The 24,292-nt window shown below is 48.3% G+C and overlaps 7 protein-coding genes across 7 annotated transcripts; 5 read left to right on the top strand and 2 right to left on the bottom strand.

Moving 5' to 3' along the window:
- Window positions 1–6,320: 6,320 nt before the first annotated feature.
- MYCFIDRAFT_108409 (uncharacterized protein) lies at window positions 6,321–8,079 on the top strand (the record flags this gene model as incomplete). Its single annotated transcript, XM_007925704.1, has 2 exons — window positions 6,321–6,595; window positions 6,651–8,079. Coding segments are annotated over 2 exons (1,704 nt in total), but the record flags the coding sequence as incomplete, so codon positions are not given.
- Window positions 8,080–8,421: 342 nt separating this feature from the next.
- MYCFIDRAFT_210587 (uncharacterized protein) lies at window positions 8,422–9,214 on the top strand. Its single transcript, XM_007925703.1, has one exon. The coding sequence runs from the start codon at window positions 8,624–8,626 to the stop codon at window positions 9,005–9,007; it is 384 nt and encodes a 127-aa protein (XP_007923894.1). The 5' UTR covers window positions 8,422–8,623; the 3' UTR covers window positions 9,008–9,214.
- A 459-nt stretch (window positions 9,215–9,673) lies between these two features.
- On the top strand, window positions 9,674–11,272 carry MYCFIDRAFT_56308 (uncharacterized protein; the record flags this gene model as incomplete). The annotated part of the gene is made up of 3 exons (XM_007924415.1): window positions 9,674–10,030; window positions 10,130–10,785; window positions 10,853–11,272. The coding sequence occupies exons 1-3, from the start codon at window positions 9,811–9,813 to the stop codon at window positions 11,270–11,272; spliced, it is 1,296 nt and encodes a 431-aa protein (XP_007922606.1). The 5' UTR covers window positions 9,674–9,810.
- On the bottom strand, window positions 10,794–12,030 carry MYCFIDRAFT_151750 (uncharacterized protein). Its single transcript, XM_007925702.1, has 2 exons — window positions 11,389–12,030; window positions 10,794–11,334 (listed from the first exon to the last, which is right to left on the bottom strand). The coding sequence occupies exons 1-2, from the start codon at window positions 11,972–11,974 to the stop codon at window positions 11,297–11,299; spliced, it is 624 nt and encodes a 207-aa protein (XP_007923893.1). The 5' UTR covers window positions 11,975–12,030; the 3' UTR covers window positions 10,794–11,296.
- A 1,465-nt stretch (window positions 12,031–13,495) lies between these two features.
- On the bottom strand, window positions 13,496–15,455 carry MYCFIDRAFT_30129 (uncharacterized protein; the record flags this gene model as incomplete). Its single annotated transcript, XM_007924177.1, has 2 exons — window positions 13,496–15,121; window positions 15,210–15,455. The coding sequence occupies 2 exons, from the start codon at window positions 15,453–15,455 to the stop codon at window positions 13,496–13,498; spliced, it is 1,872 nt and encodes a 623-aa protein (XP_007922368.1).
- A 317-nt stretch (window positions 15,456–15,772) lies between these two features.
- On the top strand, window positions 15,773–16,525 carry MYCFIDRAFT_172412 (uncharacterized protein; the record flags this gene model as incomplete). Its single annotated transcript, XM_007925701.1, has 7 exons — window positions 15,773–15,786; window positions 15,841–15,872; window positions 15,911–15,969; window positions 16,017–16,049; window positions 16,085–16,136; window positions 16,166–16,415; window positions 16,444–16,525. 7 exons carry the CDS (start codon window positions 15,773–15,775, stop codon window positions 16,523–16,525), a joined length of 522 nt encoding a protein of 173 aa, XP_007923892.1.
- Window positions 16,526–16,592: 67 nt separating this feature from the next.
- On the top strand, window positions 16,593–18,213 carry MYCFIDRAFT_29572 (uncharacterized protein; the record flags this gene model as incomplete). Its single annotated transcript, XM_007924148.1, has 2 exons — window positions 16,593–17,400; window positions 17,462–18,213. 2 exons carry the CDS (start codon window positions 16,593–16,595, stop codon window positions 18,211–18,213), a joined length of 1,560 nt encoding a protein of 519 aa, XP_007922339.1.
- Between the last annotated feature and the right edge of the window lie 6,079 nt (window positions 18,214–24,292).

The following is a 24,292-nucleotide window of genomic DNA, read 5'->3' as shown; positions in this document are numbered from 1 at the left end:
TTCCGCGATAGAAGCATTCGCGTCGCTAAGAGCCGTACTAAGGCTAGTACGGGAGACCGAGAGGAAACGAGTAGCATCTTTATAAGCCTTAAGCAGGTTAACGAGCAGTTCCGGGTCGGTAGCGTAGGCGTAATCTAGCTATTCGCGCGTAGCGGGGATCTTATTCTATACTAAGCTTAAAAAATCGGGTACTTCGTTAGGTCTTATATTTTAAATCTATTCGTCGGGCGTATCTATCTTAATAGAGGCGTTTTTTAAAGCAGTTCGTAATATAAGGGTTAGTAGCTAAGCAGTAAGAATGCGTACGAAACTTCGAACTAAACTAAAGGGAGCACTAAATCAATATAGCTACTATCTATATAAGACGAACTACGAAGAAAGGAAGAAGGGTACCTTAGAGGGAGAGCCCCTTCCTTAGTATTCCGCCCTACGGCCGTCTAGCGCGTCCGACGCGTAAGCGTAAGCACGTATATCCTGCTTGTCCGCTATCTCGTAGCGCCTTTGTCTCCTAGCTAACTAGCGTAGCGCGCGTATACGAACTCGTTTAACCGCTCTTAAGTAAATATGTTTCTCCTAGCTCTTCCCTACCTTCCGGTTCCTTCCTACTACTCGGATCTGTCCTACGACTCTATATGTCTCGCTTACTGTCGTCCGTATATACGTGCGCATAGTTTAGTGCAGTCCCGTCGTTTGTATATTAATGTGTAACGTATTGTTCTGCTATATACGGCCTCCGCGGGAGTCCCTAAGATGTTACGTTATACGGCTAAGTAAGCGACCTAGGCGTACTAGGCGTACTAGGCGTATTAGGCGTACTAGGCGTACTAGGCGTACTAGGCGTACTAGGCGTACTAGGCGACCTAGGCTAACTAGGCGACCTGCTTCGCTAGGGGCCCCTACTACTAAGGCAACTCAAATCCGATATTACTTTATAGTATAGCGGCTAGCTTGTAGGACTTGTCGGTGCTTTCTAGGCAGCTACTATAACACTCTTATCCTTAGCTCTTTTATCCTTATCTATCTTGTCCTTTCTCTCGCGGTCTCGTACGGAATTCTTCTTCGTAGAGTACTCCTCTTTAGTCTTACGCTTTTTAGTTAGACGCTTAGGTAAAACAAACTCGCGGTCTTTAGTTCTATCTTCTGTTTAGCGCGCGGCGCGCTTCTCTCTTACTATTATAAGGGAAAGGGGCGGGGGCGTAGCGTATAGTAGTTATTGTCGGTATAGATATAGAGGAAGAAGTTGAAAGTATAAGAATATCGCGAAGCCCTAATTGTTGCCGCCTACGTAACGTTATATAGGTAAGCTTTCGCAACTACAGTAACTACGCCCCGGCAATAGCAACTACGCCCTAGTAACGGCAACTACGCCCTAGTAATAGCAACCACGCCCTAGTAACGGTAATAAAGCGTAGTAAATACAACCTAGTAACTATTATAGCCGGCAATCGTAGCCGGCAGTCGAATAAGAGTATCCTTATAGCAAAACTACGGCCTAGTAACGGCAACTACGCCCTAGTAACGGCAAAAGAGCGTAGTAAATGTAATAGAGTTACTATTATAGCCGGCAATCGTAGCCGGCAGTCGAATAAGAGTGTCCTTATAGTAAAACTAATACAGTCTCTAGTTTAAACTAGGAATCTATATAGTTCGAAAAAACTAAACCGGAACTAGAGAGCTAGTTCGCCGCTAAGAAACCAAACTATATACGTTTAGTAGTTCGGAAACCGAACTACTACGGGGTCTACGAAGAGTCTCTACCTTACCTTCCTTATCTTCTTCTAGTAGATTCTCGTTAATAAGCTATTCTAAGTGTGTCTTAGTTAAGTTAATATCGCTATTAAAGCCTTTAGGGTCGAAGAAACGGTCTATATAGCAATCTACCTATTAAGTAGTTATTCTACTACCTTTAATCTCTTAATCGTACTAGATATAGCGATACGGTTAGTAATACTGCTTCTAGAAGTAACACTAGTATATATTAGGGATGTAGTTATCGATCTATAGTTAATATCGTAACTAATTTAGAAGGCCGCTATTAGCGCGCTTCTAAGCGAGTCGATACTGCTTAGTAATAAGGCTTTAAAGGCAATATAGAAGCTCGTTAAACCGCTCGTAATCGCCTTATAGTCGACTAAATAGGTAAAGTATATTGTTCTTCGTAGAAGCCTTATTAGCATTGTTATACTACTTCCTGTCTACCTTTAGCGAGTATATAAGGGTACCGGAGAGTAAGAAGTTGCCTTTAATAGTGCTAATATCGCTCTTGAAATCGGAGTAGTAACCCTTAACTAGCGACGTTGTACGTACCTAAGTAATAGCAGTTAGCAAATACCCGCTCTAAGAGGACGGAAGGTACTATTATATAGTACTTATATATATAAGCAGTAGATTGTTCCTCCGCTAGCAGGTAGTCTATATCTAAGCGTGCTCGACTAACTATTCTCGTTCTATATAGCTATACTTCTCGTCGTTCTTGCCGCTAGGAAGGGTATTAAAAGCAGCCTATATTCTAACCTCTACCTCTTCCTTAGACTCTACGTATAGCATAACCTATACGAGCTTCTTCTAGACCTTCTTATAAGCACTCTTAAGCGGAAATTTGCGGCGGATAGTCTATAACGAGTGTCGTTAGCATAGGTAGGTATAAACCTATAGAAATATATCTCGAATAGCCTATTATTTAGATACCGAGTTATTAAGAATAGACTATTGTAACTGCTAGCCGCTAGGCTTACTACAACGACCCTAAGAAGCTATATAGCTAAGTACTTACGCGTAGATAACACTATATTTGCTTTCTAGTAGTGCGTGTACTATAGGCCGCTATTTAAGGTTGTCGTCGCTTATAAGGACGTTAAATAGCTTCTAATCTAGTTAATTAACTTCGTATATATCGTCTAGTAGTATTAATTTGCCGTACTTTATTAACAACTAAATACCTTCTTCTATTGCCTATATAAAGCCTTTCCTAATGCTATCTTTAGTATTAATACTAAACTATTTAAAGTATAGGTTGTGCTCCTTTGTAGTCCGTATAATAGCCTATAATTAAAGGTCCGTATTGCCTCTCTCTTCTTAAGTTACAAAGCGCTTATTATAGTTATAATAAGGCGATTGTTTAGCGGCATTGTATATAGCACTAATATCGAGATAAGAGATACCGAGATTGTTACTATATTGCCTCTATAAGGCGTCGAAGGTTCTTCTAGCTTATAGCGAGTAATCGATTTGCTTTTTAACCTTATCTTTAATATATTAGCAAACCTTCCGGCTATTAAGATAGTCGAGCGTATATATATATTTAGTTATAGCAGTATAGCGACGAATACTAACTCTTCTAGTAGCCTTATTATTACGGTATTTAACCTTAGTAACAAAGCCTATTCTATACTCCTTCTTAAGCGGCTTAAATATACGCCTGTCCTTAATATCTACTGCTTCCTTGTTTAGCTTATTAAGGCGCTACTTTTCTATATAATAGAAGTAGGACTTCTTATAGTATAGCCCTATCTTTATATAGGGTATTATTATAGATAGCTTCTTAGTAGATTTCTAGGTGTATTAATTGCTATATAGTTTCTAGATTAAACTCTATCTATTAGTATCTGTTTTAATGTCTTCTATAAGGTTAAACACTCGTTATCGAAGCTGCTAAAGGGTAGCGACGTCGTTAGGCGTAGATAGGTCTATTATAGAATATAGGGGTTAATAGAAGAGGTTATATAGAAAATTTAGGATAAGCGGAGGATGTAGGTGTGCCAAGACTACGATCTGTATAAGGTTTAGCGGGGCTTGGTAGGGCTGGCGTTGCTAGCAACTCCGGCTGCCCCGTGCCACCCCTGCAGTTGCTGATATATAGCTAACCGACGAGGAAGCAGAAAGTCAAAGGTGGGAGAAGGAAGAGCTGCGACACGTGCGGGTTGTCTCAACGGGCGGGATCGACGATGACGTGAATGATGTCGTTCGTTTCGTTTCGTTCCTTCGCTTCGTCAGTGCGTGCGCGCACGTTTGCGTCTACTGTACCTATCTTCCGACTTTCCATGTTAGAAGTTCATCAACAAGTGTACATATAGGAATTTATCAGACTTTGCAATAATCGAGGACAGGACAGGATGTCGTGCATGAAGCGCGCGCGCCGACCTCTTGCACGTGATGGCATGGGGGGGTTTTTTTTGGCCCGGTTTGGTTTCAGGAGGGAAAGCTTTTGGCGGCTGGCCGCTGGCGCGTACCTGAGCTTCTGTCAGGTACCCGTTCCCGTCGATCTTCTCGCGCGATCGAGCTGACCAACAAGAATTCGAAGGTGGCACATGGACGAAGGGAAGGGAAGGACTGGATGGGCTGAGGTAAGGTTACTTGTCATCGAATGGGCGCGTAGAGATCTTGTCGACGCGTCTTTTCGTGATGCTCATCAATGTTGCTGATGGAGGATGAGGAGGCCTGCGGTGATTTTCGCTGGCTTCTTCAGGTTGGTGCGGGTGCGGATAAGTAGTGCACATACCAGGTACTGTTTTCGTGACGGGTGAGAGAGAAGTGTTGGTGCACTCCAGGCGCTTGTCTCACATATGAGCGGGACGGCAAAAAGCGGGCACCGCGGTACAGTAGACGCTGTACGGCGGATATGCTTCCCGGATGGAGGCCCTTTTCTCACATCTGTCGCAACCTTGGAAGGCTATATACAGCCGTGAGTGCAAGACGATGTTGGAAGTTGCGTTGGAAGGCGTGTGCTACGCTCGCTTGTCGCATTGTTCACGTCACGCAAGCATTGGAGCAGGTCGCGTGCATCGGCAACACAGCGGCGTTGCAAGGCGGTAGGAGGTAGGGTATGTGGTGCTGTATGTATGTGTGTTTCCGTGAAAAGGCCAAGACTGCTTCACCCTGACAGGCTCAGGCTCAGGCGCCCCCGCCCGGACTTCCATACTGAGACTTTGGAAGACGAGACGTGCTAGGCCTGCCAGCTAGCGCTGAGGAGGCTCAACTCTATAAGGGATGCGGAGGCCGCAGATCGCATGGCGCTGCCGGGCGGCTTGAGGCAGATATGTACTGTGTTATCGTGCTTCTGACGCGATCGAACGGATGAATCAACGATGGCAATACTGCTCATCACAGGCGAGGGCTTCCTCGTCGACCAGGCGCGGGCTATAACTCTGCGCCGGAGCATCGCGGGTGGGGGTGGTGTGTTGCTTGCTTGCTGGTGCTGGTGTCCGGCTCTTGATGCTGACTTCAGGAGGTGGAGCCAGCACCACGCCGATACTCGATACCAGCAGAGGCAGAGCCAGCATGCAGTGCTTCGAAGCGAGCATGGATGGTCGGCGACGGGCGAGGCCAACCCAATCACAGATCGGAGCGGTGGTGCGCAGGGTTGCATGGTCGCGGTGATCCCGCGCTAGGCCGGTTTGGGGCTCCTGCCTTGGCCTGCCTGCTCGCCCTTGCCCCTGTGCCTGTGCCTGTGCCTGTGCCTGTGCCTGTGCCTGCCGCGAGGCCGTGCGCCGCGGCCGGCCGACTCCTCTCGCGCTGCTGCCACCTGCTGCCAGTAGTGCCAGTGCCAGCAGGCGCACTCCCGTCCTTCCCTTCTCAGCGCGAGCGTGTCCTGAGCCTGTCCTGTGCTCACACTGCCCTCTGCCCGCTGTCTCGTGTCGTCTCCTGTCGTCAATCATCTAATTTCACCCATCGTCACTCCACACCGACGTTGACTTGCTCGTCTCGTTATCGTCCTTACTAGTCGTCTATCGCCTGCCCGCCCGCCTGCCTGCCTGCCTGCCTATTCTCGCTGCAGAATACAGCCATCGTCATTCTTTTGATGCTGTATTCGTCCCTTCTTTGACGCCCTTCTTTCAAGCCTCTTCGGCAGCCGTACACTCTTTCCGGCTCCGACGGCGACACTCCTTACTTTCTTTATTGCTTGCTTCCCTGCGACGCTGGATACGATCCCGATTAATCGCCAATCGACCGACGAGCGACTCCCGCTGCATCGACCGAACGCCGCACCGCAACGCAAGAGCCAGTGGCCTCTCCATTCACACGTACACGTCCGCCTGGTCGTCGGATCTGTCTGTACAACACCAGCACACTTTTCATCCCTTTCAATCCACGCCCTAGCCCGCTTCCAACTATCGGACTAGGACTCCGCCTTTCGCCAATCCGCCTTGCTCTCGACACCGACCGAACGCGAATCTCGGCGGCAGTGCCACCAATCAACCACATCTCATTATTGTATCATACCACCAGGCAGTGAAAAAGCCGGCCAAATGGCCGACGTGATGCAGCCGCAACAACTCGCCCAACCACACCAGCAAGACGCGAACCTCAAAATGACGCCTCCGCAGTCTTCACCTTCCCACAACGCAAGCACCACCAACAGCAATGCATCGAGTGCCAATGCCAATGCTTCCAACAATGCCTCGCGCAGGCCACCGCGGAAAAGCACCCTCACCCAACAACAAAAGAACCAGAAGCGCCAAAGAGCCACCCAGGACCAGCTCATGACATTGGAGGTCGAGTTCAATAAGAACCCAACACCGACCGCGCTTGTGCGAGAGCGCATAGCATCCGAGATCAATATGACCGAGCGATCGGTGCAGATCTGGTTTCAGAATAGGTAGGACCAATGAGGTGTTCATCCCAAATATTCATTGATGCTGACTTGACCCCAGGCGAGCCAAGATAAAGAACATTGCGAAGCGAAGTATCGAGAGCGGCGAAGACTGCGATAGCATACCTGAGTCGATGCGTCAGTATCTGGCTATGCAAGCCTATGGCCCTGGAAAGGGACTCCCAGGCACAATGCTGGGAAGAGTTGGACCTGGCTACACTCCCTATGGCAATGGCTCCCTCTGCCTGAATACCGATGCATCTTCCGCCAAGGTTGTCATCCAGCACTTCCACTGTCGATCTCTCTCTATTGGCACTTGGCGACGCGTTGGCCAAAGCACCATGGATCTGGTTATCTTTTATTCACCCGACAAAGCGTGCGTGACCTACTACATTAATAACGACTCCGCCGGATACAAGATTGAGTACCCTTTTGCGTGGATCAAGAATATTACCCTTGAGCAGGGAGATGTTCTCGCAGCTGCAGAGGGCGCATCTCAGCGATCTGGAGGTCTGGTCATTGAATTGACTCGCCCACCCAAGTTCTACATGGACAGTTCCGGCAGCGGCGGCTTCTACGAATGCGGCGACTTTACCGAAGACCAACAAGCCAGCCAAGTCATGGTTCACCACCTCGGCGGGCCATCCAAGGTCCTCAGCGGTCAGCTTGCGAAGCTCGTGTCGCTCGAGGCTTATCAGAATCGACACAACAACTTCTTTGACCCGACTGCCTTCGCCGTCTCCGCGCCTGTTTCTCCCATCGGTCACCGACCTGCGAGTCAGCCAAACCACATGATGCACCCACACAGTGGCATGCACCTCTTCCCACCGCAGGATCCAAATGCTGCTCTGATGGGCCCACCAGGTCCCCGCGGCCACAAGCGTCAACGAAGCCGCTCTGTGCCTGTGGCGATCGATCTGAACATGCTCAGGCAGCAAGCACCAATGCCATCCTTCTTGATCCAGGAAGAGAACCAGCCGCCACACGTACCCATGCAGGATCCAAACATCTTTGCACCGGTCCCACAACACCAAGTGCCACAAGGGTTTGCTAACGGCGCTGCTGGTCCTCACTTGAGCATCGATACCTCCTCGGGCTACAACATGGGTCTTCAATTCAATGGCTCCTTGTCCGCGACCACGGCTAATTCTCCAAGCGAATATGGCACGCCAGGATTCTTCACATCTGCGCCGGCCGCTGAAGGCATGCAGTCGACTCACTTCAACCCACAGTTCAACAACGGTTTCCTGGCTGTCGATCCCGCTTCAATGCTGGGTACCAGCACGACACCTTTGTCTGCTGTCACCAGTCACGGCGACCCGATCATTGCGGATCACTCGCCGCCGCTGAATGGCATGGGTCGCAGCCAGAGTGCAGATATCTTTGGCACTCCGGGTGAGCACTCTCAGCTCAGTGACGAAGCACTTTACCTGTCGGAGTCATTTAACAAGCAGATCGCGCTGCCTTTCCGAAGCCCGATCGCGGACGACAGCTTCCAGTCACCAATGCCGGAAGGCATGTTCAACTTCCAATCGCCGCCGGCAAGTGGTCCGGATGGCAACCTTAACATGAACGGGCAATCGCAGATGAACTATCAAAGCCCTCAGCACGACCCGACTGGCTCGAACTACCACTCGCCGTCCCAACAGCCTGGCCAGATGCACCAAGATAGCGGCGTCTCCTTCTCGACGCCGTCCCAGGATCAGACAGCGATGTTCAACAGCCCGGCTGCCGAGAATGGCATGCTCTATCAAGAATCCAAGATGTACTCTAGCCCCGGGCAGATGCAACACGTCTCGGATGAGCAGCAGATGTTCCATCAAAGCCCTGGACAGGGATTCGACATGCAGAACCAACCAATGTTCTTCGTCGATCCTCACTCGCTTGGACAGCAGCAATGAAGAAATTAAGCTGCAGTATGCTTTGAAGACAGATGTCGACGATTATGACGCGCCTCAGACAGGCCACACTACCACGGCCACTAGTTCATCTCGGCGTTGGAAGAACCTCCATTCGTAATATACCCATAATTTCATGTGGATGCTTTTGCTTGCAAAGCCTGGCGAACTTTTTTTTTCGGGATCTGGCGTGTTGATTTTGTCCCTATCTATGTGTGTGCGGGTAGCAGGGGAAACGAAAACGCCCTGGGCGAGTCGCGGATTTTACGAATCTCTCTTAATTTTTAGTCAAAACGGCGTTTATACTGCCGCAGTGCGAGCGCGGACACGAATGGATCTTGGGGGCTGGTCTGATGAGAGGAAGAATGGCCTCTATGGCTTGGAGAAGATGGAATCTATCGAGGATGGAAAGACGGGCCTTGAAGGATATACCCCGAGGGCGAGGACGGATGATGGGGGATGGGGGTTTTCAAAGGGAAGGCAAATCATTGTGGATCTGTGCTTTGCTTTTGCTATGTAGTTTGTGTGTGGGTGTGTGTGTTTGGACAAGTCTCTTGCACGGGAGTGAGTGGTTGCTGTTTAGCGGACATGTTGCGAAAAATCTCTCTCCTGTAGTCATCGTTTTTCTTGCGACCAGTGCTTATTGCCTTCTGCCCGGAGCCGAAGGTGCGCTGAGTTGGCTTGGAAAATACTCGCTCGGTATGAAAGAAAAATTCCTGGCATTTTGCGTTGCATTTCTTATCCCTTCCAACGACGTGGAAGTCTTGGTGATGACAAGCAACAAACATGCAGTATTGTTTGGGGTATTGCTAGCCCAGTCCAGCCCTAGATACCATCATATATTACCATAGCTGGACGTCGATCTATCGATAGCAATTGATCGGCGTCTACGTGAAGTGTAAATGCGGTCGTCGGCTTCTCGGCTTCCTCGCAACTCCGTCACCGCCTAGCGCTGATGAGAGCCTCCACTGCTCCAGTGACTTCACCTATCAACAGAAAGCATGCCGACGCCACACACGCTGTGTCATCGCCGAAGATGATGTACTGTTGTTAATAATGTTGTCCCCGGCTCTGCGCGGAACGGATAACTACCTCATGTACATATGAACTATGATGAAGAGGGCATGCATGAGGTTGTATAATAAGCAGGAGGAGTGAGAAGCTTTGTGAGTGAGCACGCAGGTAATAAGATCGCGTGATCTTTTTACTGTTCTGTCTCCTCCTTGTCAGAACTTCCATTTCCACTGCTCTGTTGCTCTCGTGAGCACTTCCTCTACTAGAACTACAGAACCAACCCTACGTAACGGCTTGAGGAATCTTAGAATGGGCGGCGCGGGCGCTTTCATCGAACCTTTAGTCGTCATCTCTTTGCTCGTGGGAGGGACTTTCGTAAATCGAGAAACGACCAGTACCAGTGCCAGCGCTACGCGATTTATACACAAGAGAGATGATAATTTGGAATCCGGATCTTCAAGTCCACGCAGTGAAAAAAATCCAGGAGCGTGGAATCCAGAAAATAAATTCCTCGAAAAAAATCCCCAAGGTAAGGATCAATCAATCACAGCACATAACTCGCTTCCTCATGATGATTTATACTACTTTATTACTACATGCTAAACCTGCCTTTTCCATCATCATCAAGATGATAATACAACAACAACAACAACATGGCAAACCAGAGAAATCAGTCTCCTAGGCTGGACCCGATCCGTGAAATCCCCCAACACACGACCCTTCTCCCCTCGCCTCCTGAGCCGTGTACTGCAAAAACTCCCCTTCCTCGTCGAAGTCTGGTACTGGGCCCTCATCTACTGGATCTACCAACTCGCCCGAGCCTTCACCGCCGTCACCCTCGTGCAAGGAACCGTGCACACCGCACGTCACCACGCCCTCCAAGTCGCTCGAATGGAACAGGCCCTGGGGATTTTCTGGGAACCTGGGATTCAGACATTTTTCTTGCAGTACCCGCACGCGATGCTGTGGATCAATCGTGTGTATAGTTTCATCCACATTCCCGGCACGATTTTGTTTTTGATCGGGTGGTTTTATTTCACGATTACGGCGCGCCGGAGGGCTGGGGCGGCGACGCGCACGCGGTTGTATCAGGCGAGGAGACGCACGATGGCGATGTGTAATTTGTTGGCTTTTGCCGTTTTTACCGTCTGGCCTTGCATGCCGCCGCGGCTTTTGAGTGATGCTGAGTATGAGGGGGAGGATGCGACGGAAGCGAAATCTTATGGGTTTGTTGATACTGTTCATGGCGCCGGAGGGGAAAGTAGTGTTTGGACGCAGAATAAGGTGAGTGTGACAACTTCCATCTCATTTTTTTTTTGTCATTTACTGACTGGCGATCTTATCTTTCCAGTTCTGCAACCAATACGCCGCAATGCCTTCCCTTCACTTCGGCTACTCGGCGCTCATCGGTTTCACTATCGCTACAATTCCTCTTTCTCGAAACGACACCACACATTTCGTCAAATTTTGGCGATTCAGAACAAAGCTCCCCAGCGCTTGGAGAATTTCATGCGTTGCGCTAGGCTTGGCATATCCACTGTTGATCCTCGTGGCAATCATTGCGACAGCGAACCATTTCATCCTCGATGCCGTGGCAGGTGCGATCGTTTGCGGCGTGGCGTGGAATAGCGAACGATTGTTGCTGAATTTGCTGCCTTTGGAGGATTATTTCTTGTCGCTTGTGCGTATCCATAAGCCGGAGATGGAGAGTGAAGGCCCGAGTTTTTTGGACGAGAAGATGGGTTTGCGGAGGAGTTCAGATTCGTTCTGATCTGATAGTCGAACGAGCATCACATCACCTATTTCCATGTGTCCACGCATCCCAAGCTCGATCTGTGCTCACACTCAGCAATGTCCACTCATAACCTGCGTCAGGTCCATACATACCACCCCCAACAAACTCCTCCTCAAACCCCCTCACCTCCTCCTTCCACCCACTCATCATAGACCTTTCCAACCACCTCGCATACCCCCCATCCCCCACACTCCCCTGCACCCTCGCCCTCCCCACCCCTCTGATCCCTTCAAACAACCTCAAAACCCCAAAATCACACGTCCCATAACTCGACTGGAAAACTTCTATCTCCAACTCCTCAACCCCGCTAAAACTCTCCGTCGCCTGCGTTTTCGAAAATCTGGGATCTGTGTCTAAGCGGACGTGGAGGAAAAACCGCTTTATCAATTTCGCGACGCGCGCGTGGGTTATGGGGAGTGGTAGAGGTGTGAGGGTTAGGCGGTCGAGGAGGAAGCGCGGCAATGCGGCGAGGAGGGTTGGGTGGGCGAGGAAGGTGTTGCAGGTGTAGAGGATCGGGGTGGCTTCTGCGTGGATCTTGTGGCAGGTTGGGAGGATGTTGGCGTGGATCCGGGGGTTTCTTTGGTTCTCGTGGTTTTTGAGGATGAGGAGTTCTTCGTAGATTTGGTTCCGTAGCTCCGAGGGGAGGTTGAGGAGGAGGGAGGTTTCTTGTAGGGACATTGGAGTGTTTTGGGAGGGTGTGGAGGGTTGGGGATTGCGGATTGGGGCGATGTGCATTTTGATGAGGTGAGGGAATGGGGAAGAGATGGAATGCGACTTAACTCGGGCGTGATCGAGGTACTATGTACTACCTGATCTATTACCGATCGCGCGCGATGATCAGCTCTCAGAGGAGGGAGCTAAAGTGCAGCGTGATAGGTGTTAGATGCGCTCGCGGAAGAAAGTCGGGCCGTGATTGTGTTGTCAGTCACAGTCAGAAGTGTTGTTTGCAACTTGCTTCCAATCCCCTCCATCTTGATCAACGAGTAATGCTTGCTATGGCATCAACCTCAAATCCATCCAGACCTCTCGCGAGTTTGTGGAGTCAATATGCGTTGGAACAGGTCCAATAGAGCATTGGTGCCGCTCTCTCCGAGACATCTCATAGAGTTTGCTGACTGATCATCCACACGCGATCCTTCGATACAAGGCGGCATGATTACCCGAATCTTTATCATAACGTAGATACCTCAGCCTCTCTTGGATAGGTTGTTGAATGTCTCCATTGACAAACAACAAAACGGCCGGAGGCTAATACAGAAACATAGGATTTTGAACAATTGTTCGAGCACATGCATGCAGGCAGCACAGCTGGAGCTTTGGAACCAAACCTCCAAGTACCACACATCTCAGGTACATTATCAGCGTCTGGACAGGACTTAGAAGACCATGCAGCGAAGATCCTGCCGATACTCCATTCCATCTTCCAACCAGTGTGCACTCCCACCCAAAGCCCTCGGCATCCGCCACCCATCTCTCGAAATCCTATGCCCAAATTTCGAGTACACCGCAAAATCCACAAAGCCTTCAGCCTCAATTTCAGCTACAGCTACAGCGCTATACATCTCAAACTTAATCGATACCCTTTCATCCCTAATGTGCAGCGAAGAAGGCCTATCAGATCCTCTGATCTGGAAACACATTGGAGAAGAACTTCGAGTCGCAGAGGAAAATCCGGATGTGTCATCATCAAGTGCGATGAAAGGTTATCCGCATTCGAGCCTTGCATTCCATCTCTCACAACATCGTGAGATGTTGAAGCATATGCCTGATTATCGGCTGGAAGTTGTTGAGAATGTCGTCGAGGTGTATGCGAATGGCTTGAAGGCGAAGGTCTGGTCGTTCAAAAAGGTTAGTGGGTTGCCGGCTGGAACGTGTACGGAACAGGTCTCTTCGACGATTTGGGAGCGTCAAGGCGAGAATAAGACTTGGGTGGTGACTGGTATGAATCTTGTACGAGGAATTGCCGGGTATGATTGATGGTGTGATTTTCTGGTTTGTACATGCTGCTGTACCATATATTAAATCTTTGTACTGTACATGCCTTGCGTGCCTGCCGCCGCCGAATCTCTTACTGTTATGAATTATCCTGCTCAATGCTCTTTCGTACATTTCTCGTATCCGGGCTGTAACTTGGTATTCTTGCTCTGTTGAGAATATCGGAAATCTCGCGTGATGGGTGCTGTGATCCCCTGCGTCTCATTAATAATGGTTGTTCTCCTCAAAGCCGCTCAATAGCTGTCCGTTCGCGTCCTGTGATGCAAATTCAAAAGGCCATGGCCAGTCCCCTGTAAGGTCTGCTGGTAGCTGGAACTCGCCAAGCGGCGTTCTCATGCCCAGAGAGTTTATAGGAAGCTGAGAGCCATTGGGCATTTGTCCCGAGCAAATCATAGACGCTGTCATGCCATTCGAAGCATGTGCTTGAGAGTGAGGGTGGTGCATAGTAGATGCCAGCATCTCTCGCTGCGCATTCATGTACTGGTCGATCCGGTCGATCTGGTATCGAAGTCCTGTGCTCGCGCCGGCTGTCGGCGATAGGCCAGATTCTAGCTCCTCAAGCAGATCCGCCATGGACCCAAGGAGCGATCTCACGCGCTGGTACGAGTCTTCTGTGAGGACGCCTTGCATGACCTGAGCTAGGATTTGGCCTATGCCGCCGAGATGATATATCAGCGGCGTCGAAATCGCGCGAAGATAGTGCGGTGCAATGCTTTGGAAAGTAGTGAGTACCTGTTCCGCAACGTCGCACTTCTGGAGCACATTGTGCCTATTGTGCGATTCGAAAAGCGTGATGCGGACGAGCTGCAACGTGGCTTGGATGTTCGCAGCTTGAAAGCCGAATATGTCCTGGCTCCTATCGCCCACGACTGGAGCCTTGAAGTCATTGAATCGAGGCGGAAGCTGGTAGTAGAGATCGATCACGTTTTCCATGATTTGTAGATCAGGAATGGTATCCGAAATCATCATGCGGACAATAGAGATGCGATCTTCTCTTCGCTGCCTGTTGCCGCGGATGCGTTTGATGGTATGCTCGAGAACACGGTATAAATCGGTGGTGAAGTTCCATCCTCTCAGCCAATTGTTGCTGTCGCTTGTGCTCGCCATGCCTGCAGATATTTCCTCGTCCGAAGATTCGCTTGGGTAGCACACATTTGAATGCGTTTCCTGAGTCTTCACCATCGTATTGAATACCACGGAGAGATAAACATCGAAGCAATACATGGACCAAAATAGTCGTCTTCGCTCTTCCACCTCTTGTTGACTCAGATTTGAAGGCCACTTATCTTCGTCGTGAAATGATTGTGTCGCGCTCAACGTCGTGTAGTGTCCAAAATACTGGTGCATTGACGCAATCTGGCCATACTGCATGCTTGTGAGGGCGAGCAGGGCACATGCTCGTAGAAAGTCGATTCCAGTAGATTTGGTCAGATCTTTAGAGATCGCGTCCTGCGCTGCTGAGAAGAATATCTCTGGCGAATTCTCCAGCGTCTCCTCAAACTGGTACTTACCACCAATCACACCATCACGAGCTCGAGCCGCTGCAAGCGCACATGCTGCCATTACTGATGCAAAGAATCCTCGATCGGTCAAGTGTTGTCGTTTTCGGAGACGGTCCCACAGCTTAGGCCCATGGAATAGTGGGAAGATTGGGTATACGACGTCCATGTATATCTCCATGTACTGGTCAATGGTCCGTCGACTGGCAGCGGCAAACGACCTCCAGGCAATTCCCAGCAAATCAGTGGATTTGCCTTCGCGAACTGTCATGTATGCTCCGGTGTAATCTGGAGGGACGAAGCTCCCGGGGAATGAAGCATTATTGAGACTCTGTCCACCTTCCAACTTGACGACTGGAGAACTCGGCTATGAAGCATTAGCATTGCTCAGCCATAAACACCGCTAATCGTACCGAGACTGCATGATGTTGTTGCTGCGTAGGCAGGAGGTTTGGTGGTGCACCTCCAGCAGAGGGGTTCCTCCGTCGTCGAGACGGTCGCTTGTATGTACAGTTCACAGCGAAATCATAGCAATTCTGGCATTTTGATTGAGGATTTTCAACGCTGGGACGACAGCGTATGCTCCTCCTATGACACAAATCGCAAGCCTGCGAGATGCGCTGCAGCTTCTTCGGCCTGGTATTATGGTCCTGATTTGTGGGCATGATGATGATGGGAGATGTGGTCGGCTCCTTGCATGGAGCACCCGTTTAGCAGGTGGAGTTTCTCTTGGCATGCACGATGCGCTCTGCCTCTTCCAGAGCCCAATTGAAAATCCGTGGCGTTTACCTGCCCACTTGTCCGCTGGAATGACAGAAACTACTGCAGATCGCCTACCGTACCATTCACTTATCTGCACCAAGCACTCCGGACCTGGGAACTCAAATTTGGACCATCTCCCGCCGGTAGCAGCTCCACCGCGCTTAACGTCTTGCGTCGACGCGCTAGCCATAGGAGGACGCACAAGGCGGTCGGCGTGTCCATGGGTTCATTGCTGTTTTGACCAACCTGTCCATATTAGGTAGGGAGGGAGTGATTCCTAGGAGACAGCGAGGTAGAGGCTCATAGAGCATTAGAGCCAGGTAAGTATCCTTCCCTAATAGCCAGGCACTTTGCTGAGTCATGTATAGCTTCCGAGTACTTGGCTATCCTCTAGGCCTCGAGTCCTCAAGATCTCTAGTCTTCAGAATGCTCGACTCGGGCCCTCTTAGCACTCAGACTGCTAGTGCCTGGCTTATTTCCGAGTTGCCCTATTTGGGGTGGGCTTATATGCTACGCAGAGCCTGATCATCAGGTGGGCTTACTTGCAAGGGTGGGCTATGTTACCGTCTTGAACCAGCTAACCAGTGGCACCAGGGCAGTTTCTGCGGGAGAGTGGCCAAGAAGCACCCAGTCGGGCCAGTGGCGGAAGGAAGCTTCCTCTTCGCGCTCATACCTCACTTGTCTCTAGGTTTCCGAAGAGAGCGCAAGACGAGCAAAAACACTTTCCAATTGATTATTATACCCTGCTCGCAACCAGAAGAGATCTTCAGAAGTGCCGGGTTCTCCTTCTTACTCCGCACTACGCTAGAACCAATGCGCATTATCCGGGGGACATTTACCCGGCCAGAGAATCTTCAGTCAAAGTCAAGAAGCACATTATTGCACAGCGAGAGCTGCTATTTGGAGCCTGCTCGGCAGTTATTTCAACATGCCATCTCTTCAAAGCTGGGCACGAAACCGCGAAAATGATTAAACTTCCGCAATAGTAAATATTGCTCTCACTCCCTCCCACCACATTCATCATCATTGAGACATGCGACATGGACACCACACCTTCCACCACATCGCTATGGACCAGTCGAAAATGCATAGTAGTCTGCTGCATCGTCGCGACAGCGAATATGCAATACGGCTTCGACTCGGCAGCCATAGGCTCATTGCAAGCAATGCCAGGTTTCCTAAAAGTCTTCGGCTACCCAGACAAGAGCAATCCCATCGGATACGGCATTGACAGCACCGTCCAGCAACTAATATCTTCACTCCTCACCCTAGGATCCTTTCTGTCCTCTCTAGCCGCAGGTCCTTTCAGTTCGTATTTCGGCAGAAGAGAAGGGCTCTGGGTGGCCTGCATCCTCGGTGCTGTATCGTGTGCGGTGCAATTAGCGACGAAAAACACTGGTGTGCTGTACTTTGGACGCTTGTTGATGGGGCTGTCGAACGGGTTTCTGGTTACGTTCTCGAATGTATACGTTTCGGAGGTGGCTCCGGCTCATATACGAGGCGTTATGGTGGCGCTGTTCGCGTACTGGGTCAATATTGGAAGTATCATCGGAAGCGTGGTCACCAATTACACCTCCAAGCGGTTCGATAAGTCCTCTTACCAGATTCCGATCGCTTGCCTCTACATCGTGCCTGCGTTTCTGGCGGCGGGCTTGTTCTTCGTACCGGAATCGCCGAGATGGCTTTTGCACAAAGGGAAAGAGAGTGAGGCTCGCCGCGCTCTGGGCAAGCTCAGAAGTGATGAGCTACCACAGGAAGTCTTCGAATTGGAGTGGGTGGAAATGATCAGAGGTACGGAAGAGGAGCAAGCTACTGCGAAAAGCATTGGCTTCCTCGATATGTTTAAAGGTGAGAACTACACTTTGGCTATACCAATCAACAACTTATTGCTGATGTGCCTATTCTTCAGGCGTTGATCTTAGAAGAACTTTGCTCTGCTACGGAATCATCGCAAGCCAAAGTGGCAGTGGCGTCTGGTTCATCATTGCGTATCAAACATACTTCTTCAGCATTTCCGGCATTACCAAGAGCTTTGAGTTCTCAATCATGAACACTTGCATCGGCTTCATAGGAGTCAATGTCGGCATGTATGCGATGAAGAACTGGTTCGGGAGAAGATCGATTCTTATGATCGGCGCTACCATCTGCGGCATTTCGCAACTGATCCCTGCCATCGTCTGGAGCATCAACCCAATGGCCAAGTCCAGCGGGAGCGTTCTGGTCGGCTTCATGGCAGTCTTCCAATTCGGCTATAACTCCTGTGTCGGCGCGACTTCATACCCTGTGGCGACGGAGCTGGTCAGCTCGCGACTGAGGGCATACACTGTAGGCAGCGCAACTTCTATCGGCTACATCTTTGCCTGGCTCTGCAGCTTCTGTTCACCGTACTTCATCAACCCGAAGGATCTTAATTTGGGCGCGCAATATGGATATATTTGGGCAGCTTCGAATCTCGCTTGCGTTGTGTTCTTCTTCTTTTTCATGCCAGAGATGAAGGGAAGGTCTCTTGAGCAGCTGGACGAGATCTTTGCGGCAAAGGTTCCGGCCAGGAAGTTCAAAGACTACCAATGCCGAGAAATTGAATTGCTTGAGCTCATAGGAGACGACAAGCTGGGAGATGGGAAGGCCACAACGGTCGAGAAGGTCGAAGAAGCTGCGTAGTCATGGTCGCAGGGTCCAATATGGATTGCCGATTTGTCGGTCTGCATGTTCCTGCCCAGGGTGGCCTCCTCTGACTGGGGCCTCTGCCATATAGCACTTTCGTCGTCCGGCAGATCAGCTTTGATTCCTTCTCCCACGAAGCATCGTATGAATCACAGTCCAAAGCCATCCCAATCAGCCCCTCTCACCATACTATGCTTCCACAACAACCACTTCCCGCTCTGAAGATCACGCTTCCAAGTCAACTTCGAAGTCGCAAGCGTCTTGACTCCAGGTGGCTGGCCTATCTCCTCAGCAAGACAAAATACTTCCACCCGGCCAAGGTCTTCTCTGACATGCGCTGTAAGCTCTAGAACATTGATGAAGTACTCCGGACTAGCCGTCACAACGTCTCGAAACATTTCGCAGTACTGGCCCCAAGATGAGAGAAAGGGGAAGTTCATTAGCTCTGCAGTGAAGTCGCTGGCTACCCATTCGGAGGAGGCATGGGCTTTGTCGAAAGTGCGGTTGTTGACTGCTGCGATGAAGGTCCTGTGGCGTTCTAGCAGGGTCTCTCCCAGCGGATTTCGCTGGGGTTCTTTTGATCGCACATCTGGTGAGTATGGAGGCATCTCGATTACGGGAAGTACATGTACCTCCGCATGCTGGTGAAACAGAAGCTTCACCTCACACCGCTCTTCTCTGCATACCTCGCTGGACGTTCTTCACATTTCTGCCTTTGTCGTTAGGCTGTATCATCGAGATTCTGCTTCAGCTGACATGGTGTAAGCTGGTGAAGTGTGAAGTGTACTGTAAGCTATGTAGGATGACGTACGGAGCTTGTCTCGGTGCACAGACTACTCGCTTAGTTGGCCAATGGTTCGTACCTTACGACGAAAACACAACATTAAGTACGAAGTCACCCACACACTTTCAAAACACTGTCTATCGTATCCGCCGTAGTCTATTTAGTTATTTAGCACGCGCGCTATTGCGCTACTGCGCGCGATATCGCTAAAAACGAGTAAATAGCCCTCGGTCGGTATACAGTCTAAACACGTATTAGTATACGCTACTATACTCTAGTAGGAGCTAATAGCTCTGCGGGAATACGCGACAATTAACAGCTAATCCCCGAAAGTACTACCCTAGGTAGTATTTAAGGCCCTCTCTAAGTCTATCGGCGCTTATATCGACGTATTATATACTTAGGAGGAGAAGTTCGACGAGCTAGCTACTTGCATTACTAATATCGCCGCATCTACGAAATAGACGAATCTTATAGTCTCCGAGATAAAGACTAGAGCGGGACCCGCCTTTACGAGTATCCGAATATAGTCCTACGCCGCTGCCGCCGCTATATATCCCCTCCTTCTACTATAATCCCGGCCTTAGTACAAGCCCGGAATAGGACAGGATTAGCACGGATTAATAAGTAGGAGCTCTACGAAATCAAGGTTAAGATAGGAGATCCCTAGGAGGCCGTAGCTCTACGAAATATAGCTACGCTAGAACTCGCTATAGTCGAGTATATTAATAACACGCTATCCTAATCGGGAAAGATTACTAATAGCGTACTAACAATTGCGCCTAGGAAGCACAAATAGGTTAATAGCGCTAGGTTCCTTAAAAGCGGCGATGTTATCCTTATTATAGTAAATAGAGCGACCGCTAAACGCCTAATTAAGCTTGCAAAGGAATAGAAGTAATACTTAGGCGACAAAGCAACCGTAGTCTAGCTGGAATACAGAATAGTAATATAGGCAGTTAGAATATTAGACTAGATACTAAAGGGATCCGAAAGAGGAATTAGGTCCGACGTAGAGCGTAAACTACTTCGGACAAATAACTACTATATTCTCGGAAGCGTAGACATTACCTAGATAGGATAGCTCGCAGTACCGTAGAGATAGAAGCTAATAGGTACGCTAGTTATAAAGTTCGGAACCGTAGAAGATACAAATATAGTACTCGCCGCCGGTAAACTCGTCTAGAAAGGACGTAGCTATCGAGTCGTTAAATACGACTACGAATACTAGGTTACGTAGTACCAAATTTGCAAACAATATAGTTACGTAGTACGCTATTGTTTTAAACTATTCGTATACGGATAGTATAGTAAGAAAGCTAAAGAAGAGAACCTAAGGGAGCCGCTATACTTAGAGAAGAGCTACGAGGCCTCTTAGCTAGGAGGTAAGAAGAAGTATACCCTCTACTATAGCCCGTATAGCGCGTAGTTATCGGAATGCAAGAACTGTAAGGCAGAACTCTAGCGTATTAAGTAGGTAAAGGAGAGGGTAAAAAACAACCTATTCTTCCCCGAGATAGCGAAGGATATTACTCTAGGGCTATCTACGGTCGACGGCGGGGACTTATCTATCTCTACTAAACCTAAGAAGACCCTAGCGGCTCGGAAAACGCTAACTAGTATACGCCCTTCGTAAACAATAGGAGGGAACGATAAAGCGGCTAATAGTTAGTTAAAGGAGGCCTCCGCAAAAGGGCCTACTCCGAACCCTAAGATATATAGATCGCCGCAAGTCGTAATTAGCCGCCGAAGCTCTATAAACGTACAACTATAGTCCTTAAGATATATAGATCTACTAGTACTACCTCTTAGACCCCGCAGTAGTTCGGTTTCCGAACTACTAAACGTATATAGTTTAGTTTCTTAGCGGCGAACTAGCTCCCTAGTTCCGGTTTAGTTTTTTCGAACTATATAGATTCCTAGTTTAAACTAGAGACTGTATTGGTTTTACTATAAGGACACTCTTATTCGACTGCCGGCTACGATTGCCGGCTATAATAGTAACTCTGTTATATTTACTACGCTCTTTTGCCGTTGCTAGGGCGTAGTTGCTATTACTAGGGCGTAGTTGCCGTTACTAGGGCGTAGTTTTGCTACAAGGATACTCTTATTCGACTACCGGCTACGATTGCCGGCTATAATAGTTACTAGGTTGTATTTACTACGCTTTATTACCGTTGCTAGGGCGTAGTTGCCGTTGCTAGGGCGTAGTTGCCGTTACTAGGGCGTAGTTGCTATTACCGGGGCGTAGTTGCTATAGTTGCGAAAGCTTACCTATATAACGTTACGTAGGCGGCAACAATTAGGGCTTCGCGACATTCTTACACTTTTAACTTCTTCCTCTATACCTATACCGACAATAACTACTATACGCTACGCCCCCGCCCCTTTCCCTTACAATAGTAAGAGAGAAGCGCGCCGCGCGCTAAATAGAAGATAGAACTAAAGACCGCGAGTTTGTTTTGCCTAAGCGTCTAACTAAAAAGCGTAAGACTAAAGAGGAGTACTCTACGAAGAAGAATTCCGTACGAGACTACGAGAGAAAGGACAAGATAGATAAGGATAAAAGAGCTAAGGATAAGAGAAGAAAGGCGCGGAATAAGGTATTCTATCGATAGCTAGCGCCTATAGAAAAAAGTAAAGGTTAGAATAAGAAGACAACCTAAGAGAAGGCTAAGAGGAGGAAAGAATTGCGGCTAGTTTTCGAGCGTAAAGTTCTAGCAGCGTAAGTTAATCTAGCTAGCGGCCGTAGCTAGCAGCTATAGCCGGCAGCCGTAGCCGGTAGCTATAGCCGGCATATTTTTCTTTAACACGTTAACTAATAGCATTTAGACCTATAGCCGCTACCTCTATCGATACGACCGATAGTAACGGAGATGTTTAGATAGCCGAGAACAACAATGCTAGAGTTTAGGATACCGCGATAGAGCTTAATACTACGAATAAAGGAACTGAAAAAAGCGAGGAGATACTATACGTCGATCTAGTAACAGGTACAGTCTTAGGGCCTAACGCTATAGACGATAAGCGCTAGGAGTAGATCGAGTATAGTTAAAGAGACGAGATACTAGTAAAGGGCTAAGGCATAAGTCCTATTAATCTAGAAAATCATAGTTAAAGCTACTACGAAAAGCTAGTAAGGATTGGAATCAAGACTAGTCGTCTTTATATCCTCGATATAGAGTAGAAGTTTCTTTATTAGTATTAGAGCGAAGCCTTTGCGTCTATAAAGGCAAAGTAGCTTGCGATTAATACGATCGGGGCTAGGTATCTAGGGACGGTAGAAGTATTACTATAGGAGGAAGGGGTATAGGTAATTATTCTATACTCGGCATATATAGCCGGCGTTCGTAGCCGGCAGATACTAACAGTTAAATAGAAAGCGTTTCTCGAAGGTAGAGTGCTACTACTATATAAAATCTTTACTAAGGTAGAGAGGGCTTGTATCCGGAATCTAAGCTACTAGTAGGATAGGTTAGCGTTAGAATTCTCTAAATCTCTATATAAGCCTCCGAAGGATTACCTATTTTAGCGATACGGCTTTATCTCGACTACTCCGTAGGTACCCGAAGAAGCTCGAGCGCTCTTTAAGGTCTTTACTAAAAAGCGGAAGGAGTTCGAGGATTAGGATTAGTTAATAGAGCTATTAGTTAGTCTTAGGTTTCGTAGTTAGACTCGGCCTAAGCATTTGCTTATCGAGTGTCTTATACCGAAAGAGGATAGATTAAGACTGAAAACGAGCTTAGATTCGTTAGGTATAGTAGCTCGGTTCCGTTAGTAGGAGAGAGCCGCCGTATAGAAGGCAAAATTCAGGTAGTTAGGGTAGCTAGGAAAGAAATTCTAGTAGTTAGGCTAGCTAGGGTAGCTAGGAAAAAAAATCTAGTAGTTAGGTAGCTAGGAAACAAAAAAAAAGGTAGCTAGCTATTTACTACCTAGCTATTCCTAACGATACGATGCTATAAAAGAAAGGATGTTTCCCTATAGCTACTAGTATACATCTACTACTCCTAAGTCCTTACCTTACCGTACGAAACCTTAAAATATGCCGACCGACATTGTATATACACTAGGCGCTACACTAGGAAGGGTAACAACGAGACGATAGTCGAAACAGTCTAGTATACGAGCGAGATTGCGACAACGTCGAGAGGAGGTTGTATACTTACCTTCGAGCCTATCGAGTCCTAGACGACAATTAGGGCTAGATTTATCCTCTCCGAATCCTAGTAGTAGGAATTCATTATAGGGTACTACTACCTAGTCCTTACCTTTACGGAGTCTAAGCAGAAGGTTGTTCGGAGATATAAGAATATCGAGTATTAACCCGGAAATCTTCGAAAAGGCTAGCTAGGCGTATCTTTAGAAACCCGAGTATATAGAGCAGTTTAATTAATAGGTCTATAAGATATAGTTCCCTTTATACTTACGTTCGAAGGAGTATAAACTCCGGAAGTACTCGATGCGATAGGGGAGTAAGGAGCGAACGGATACATTCTAGAAGTTCTTTATAGAGGGGGCATTGCACCGTTATACGACTTCTCGACTTAAAGGTTAACTAGTAATTGTCTATAACTTCTACGGTTCAATCTTAAAATACCCGAAACTAGGGGATAGGAACTTATTACCTACGAACTATCTCTATTCTAAACGGTATCGGGAATCTTAAGGAGAAAGGAGAGTTAATATAGATACAGCGTTCTAGAAAGAGGTACGTCTTCTAAAATGCCGGCTATAGCTACCGGCTACAGCTACCGGCTACAGCTGCCGGCTATAGATTCCGGCTATAGATTCCGGCTACTTAAATCAACCGTAGAGGTCTAGCTAATTATTATAGGCTACGCTTAAGGAAGCTCTAGGATTAAAGGCTACCGATTTCTCCCCCGAAGACTTTAAGCAACTAGCAAACGAAATACTAGCTACAAACGGTCTTCCGAAAGACTTCTACGAAAGGGAGTCTATATAGAAGACATACCTATATCTTATAAACTACCCTCCCCTATTTCTCGGCGCGACAACCTAGCGTATTATATTCGAAAAGAACAAAGAGGCTACGTTAGACGACATTCGGGAGATCCTCCGTAATACTCGCCGAGTAGCTATTACTATCGATAGCTAGTTAAGCCGGACTATAAGAGCCTCCTTCCTCTCGATTATACTATACTTTATTAATTCGGATTAGAAACTCTAGGAACTTATAATCGGATTCCCTAAAATTCTAGGTTCCTATACTAGTAAGGATATAGCGAAGCTTGTCTATACGGCAATAGATAGGGTTAGCGTAACAACGAAACT

This window comes from Pseudocercospora fijiensis, assembly GCF_000340215.1.
Source record: "Pseudocercospora fijiensis CIRAD86 unplaced genomic scaffold MYCFIscaffold_2, whole genome shotgun sequence".
NCBI lineage: Eukaryota > Fungi > Ascomycota > Dothideomycetes > Mycosphaerellales > Mycosphaerellaceae > Pseudocercospora > Pseudocercospora fijiensis.
The sequence above is the reverse complement of the archived record's forward strand: the minus strand, read 5'-3'. Positions and strand labels throughout refer to the sequence as shown.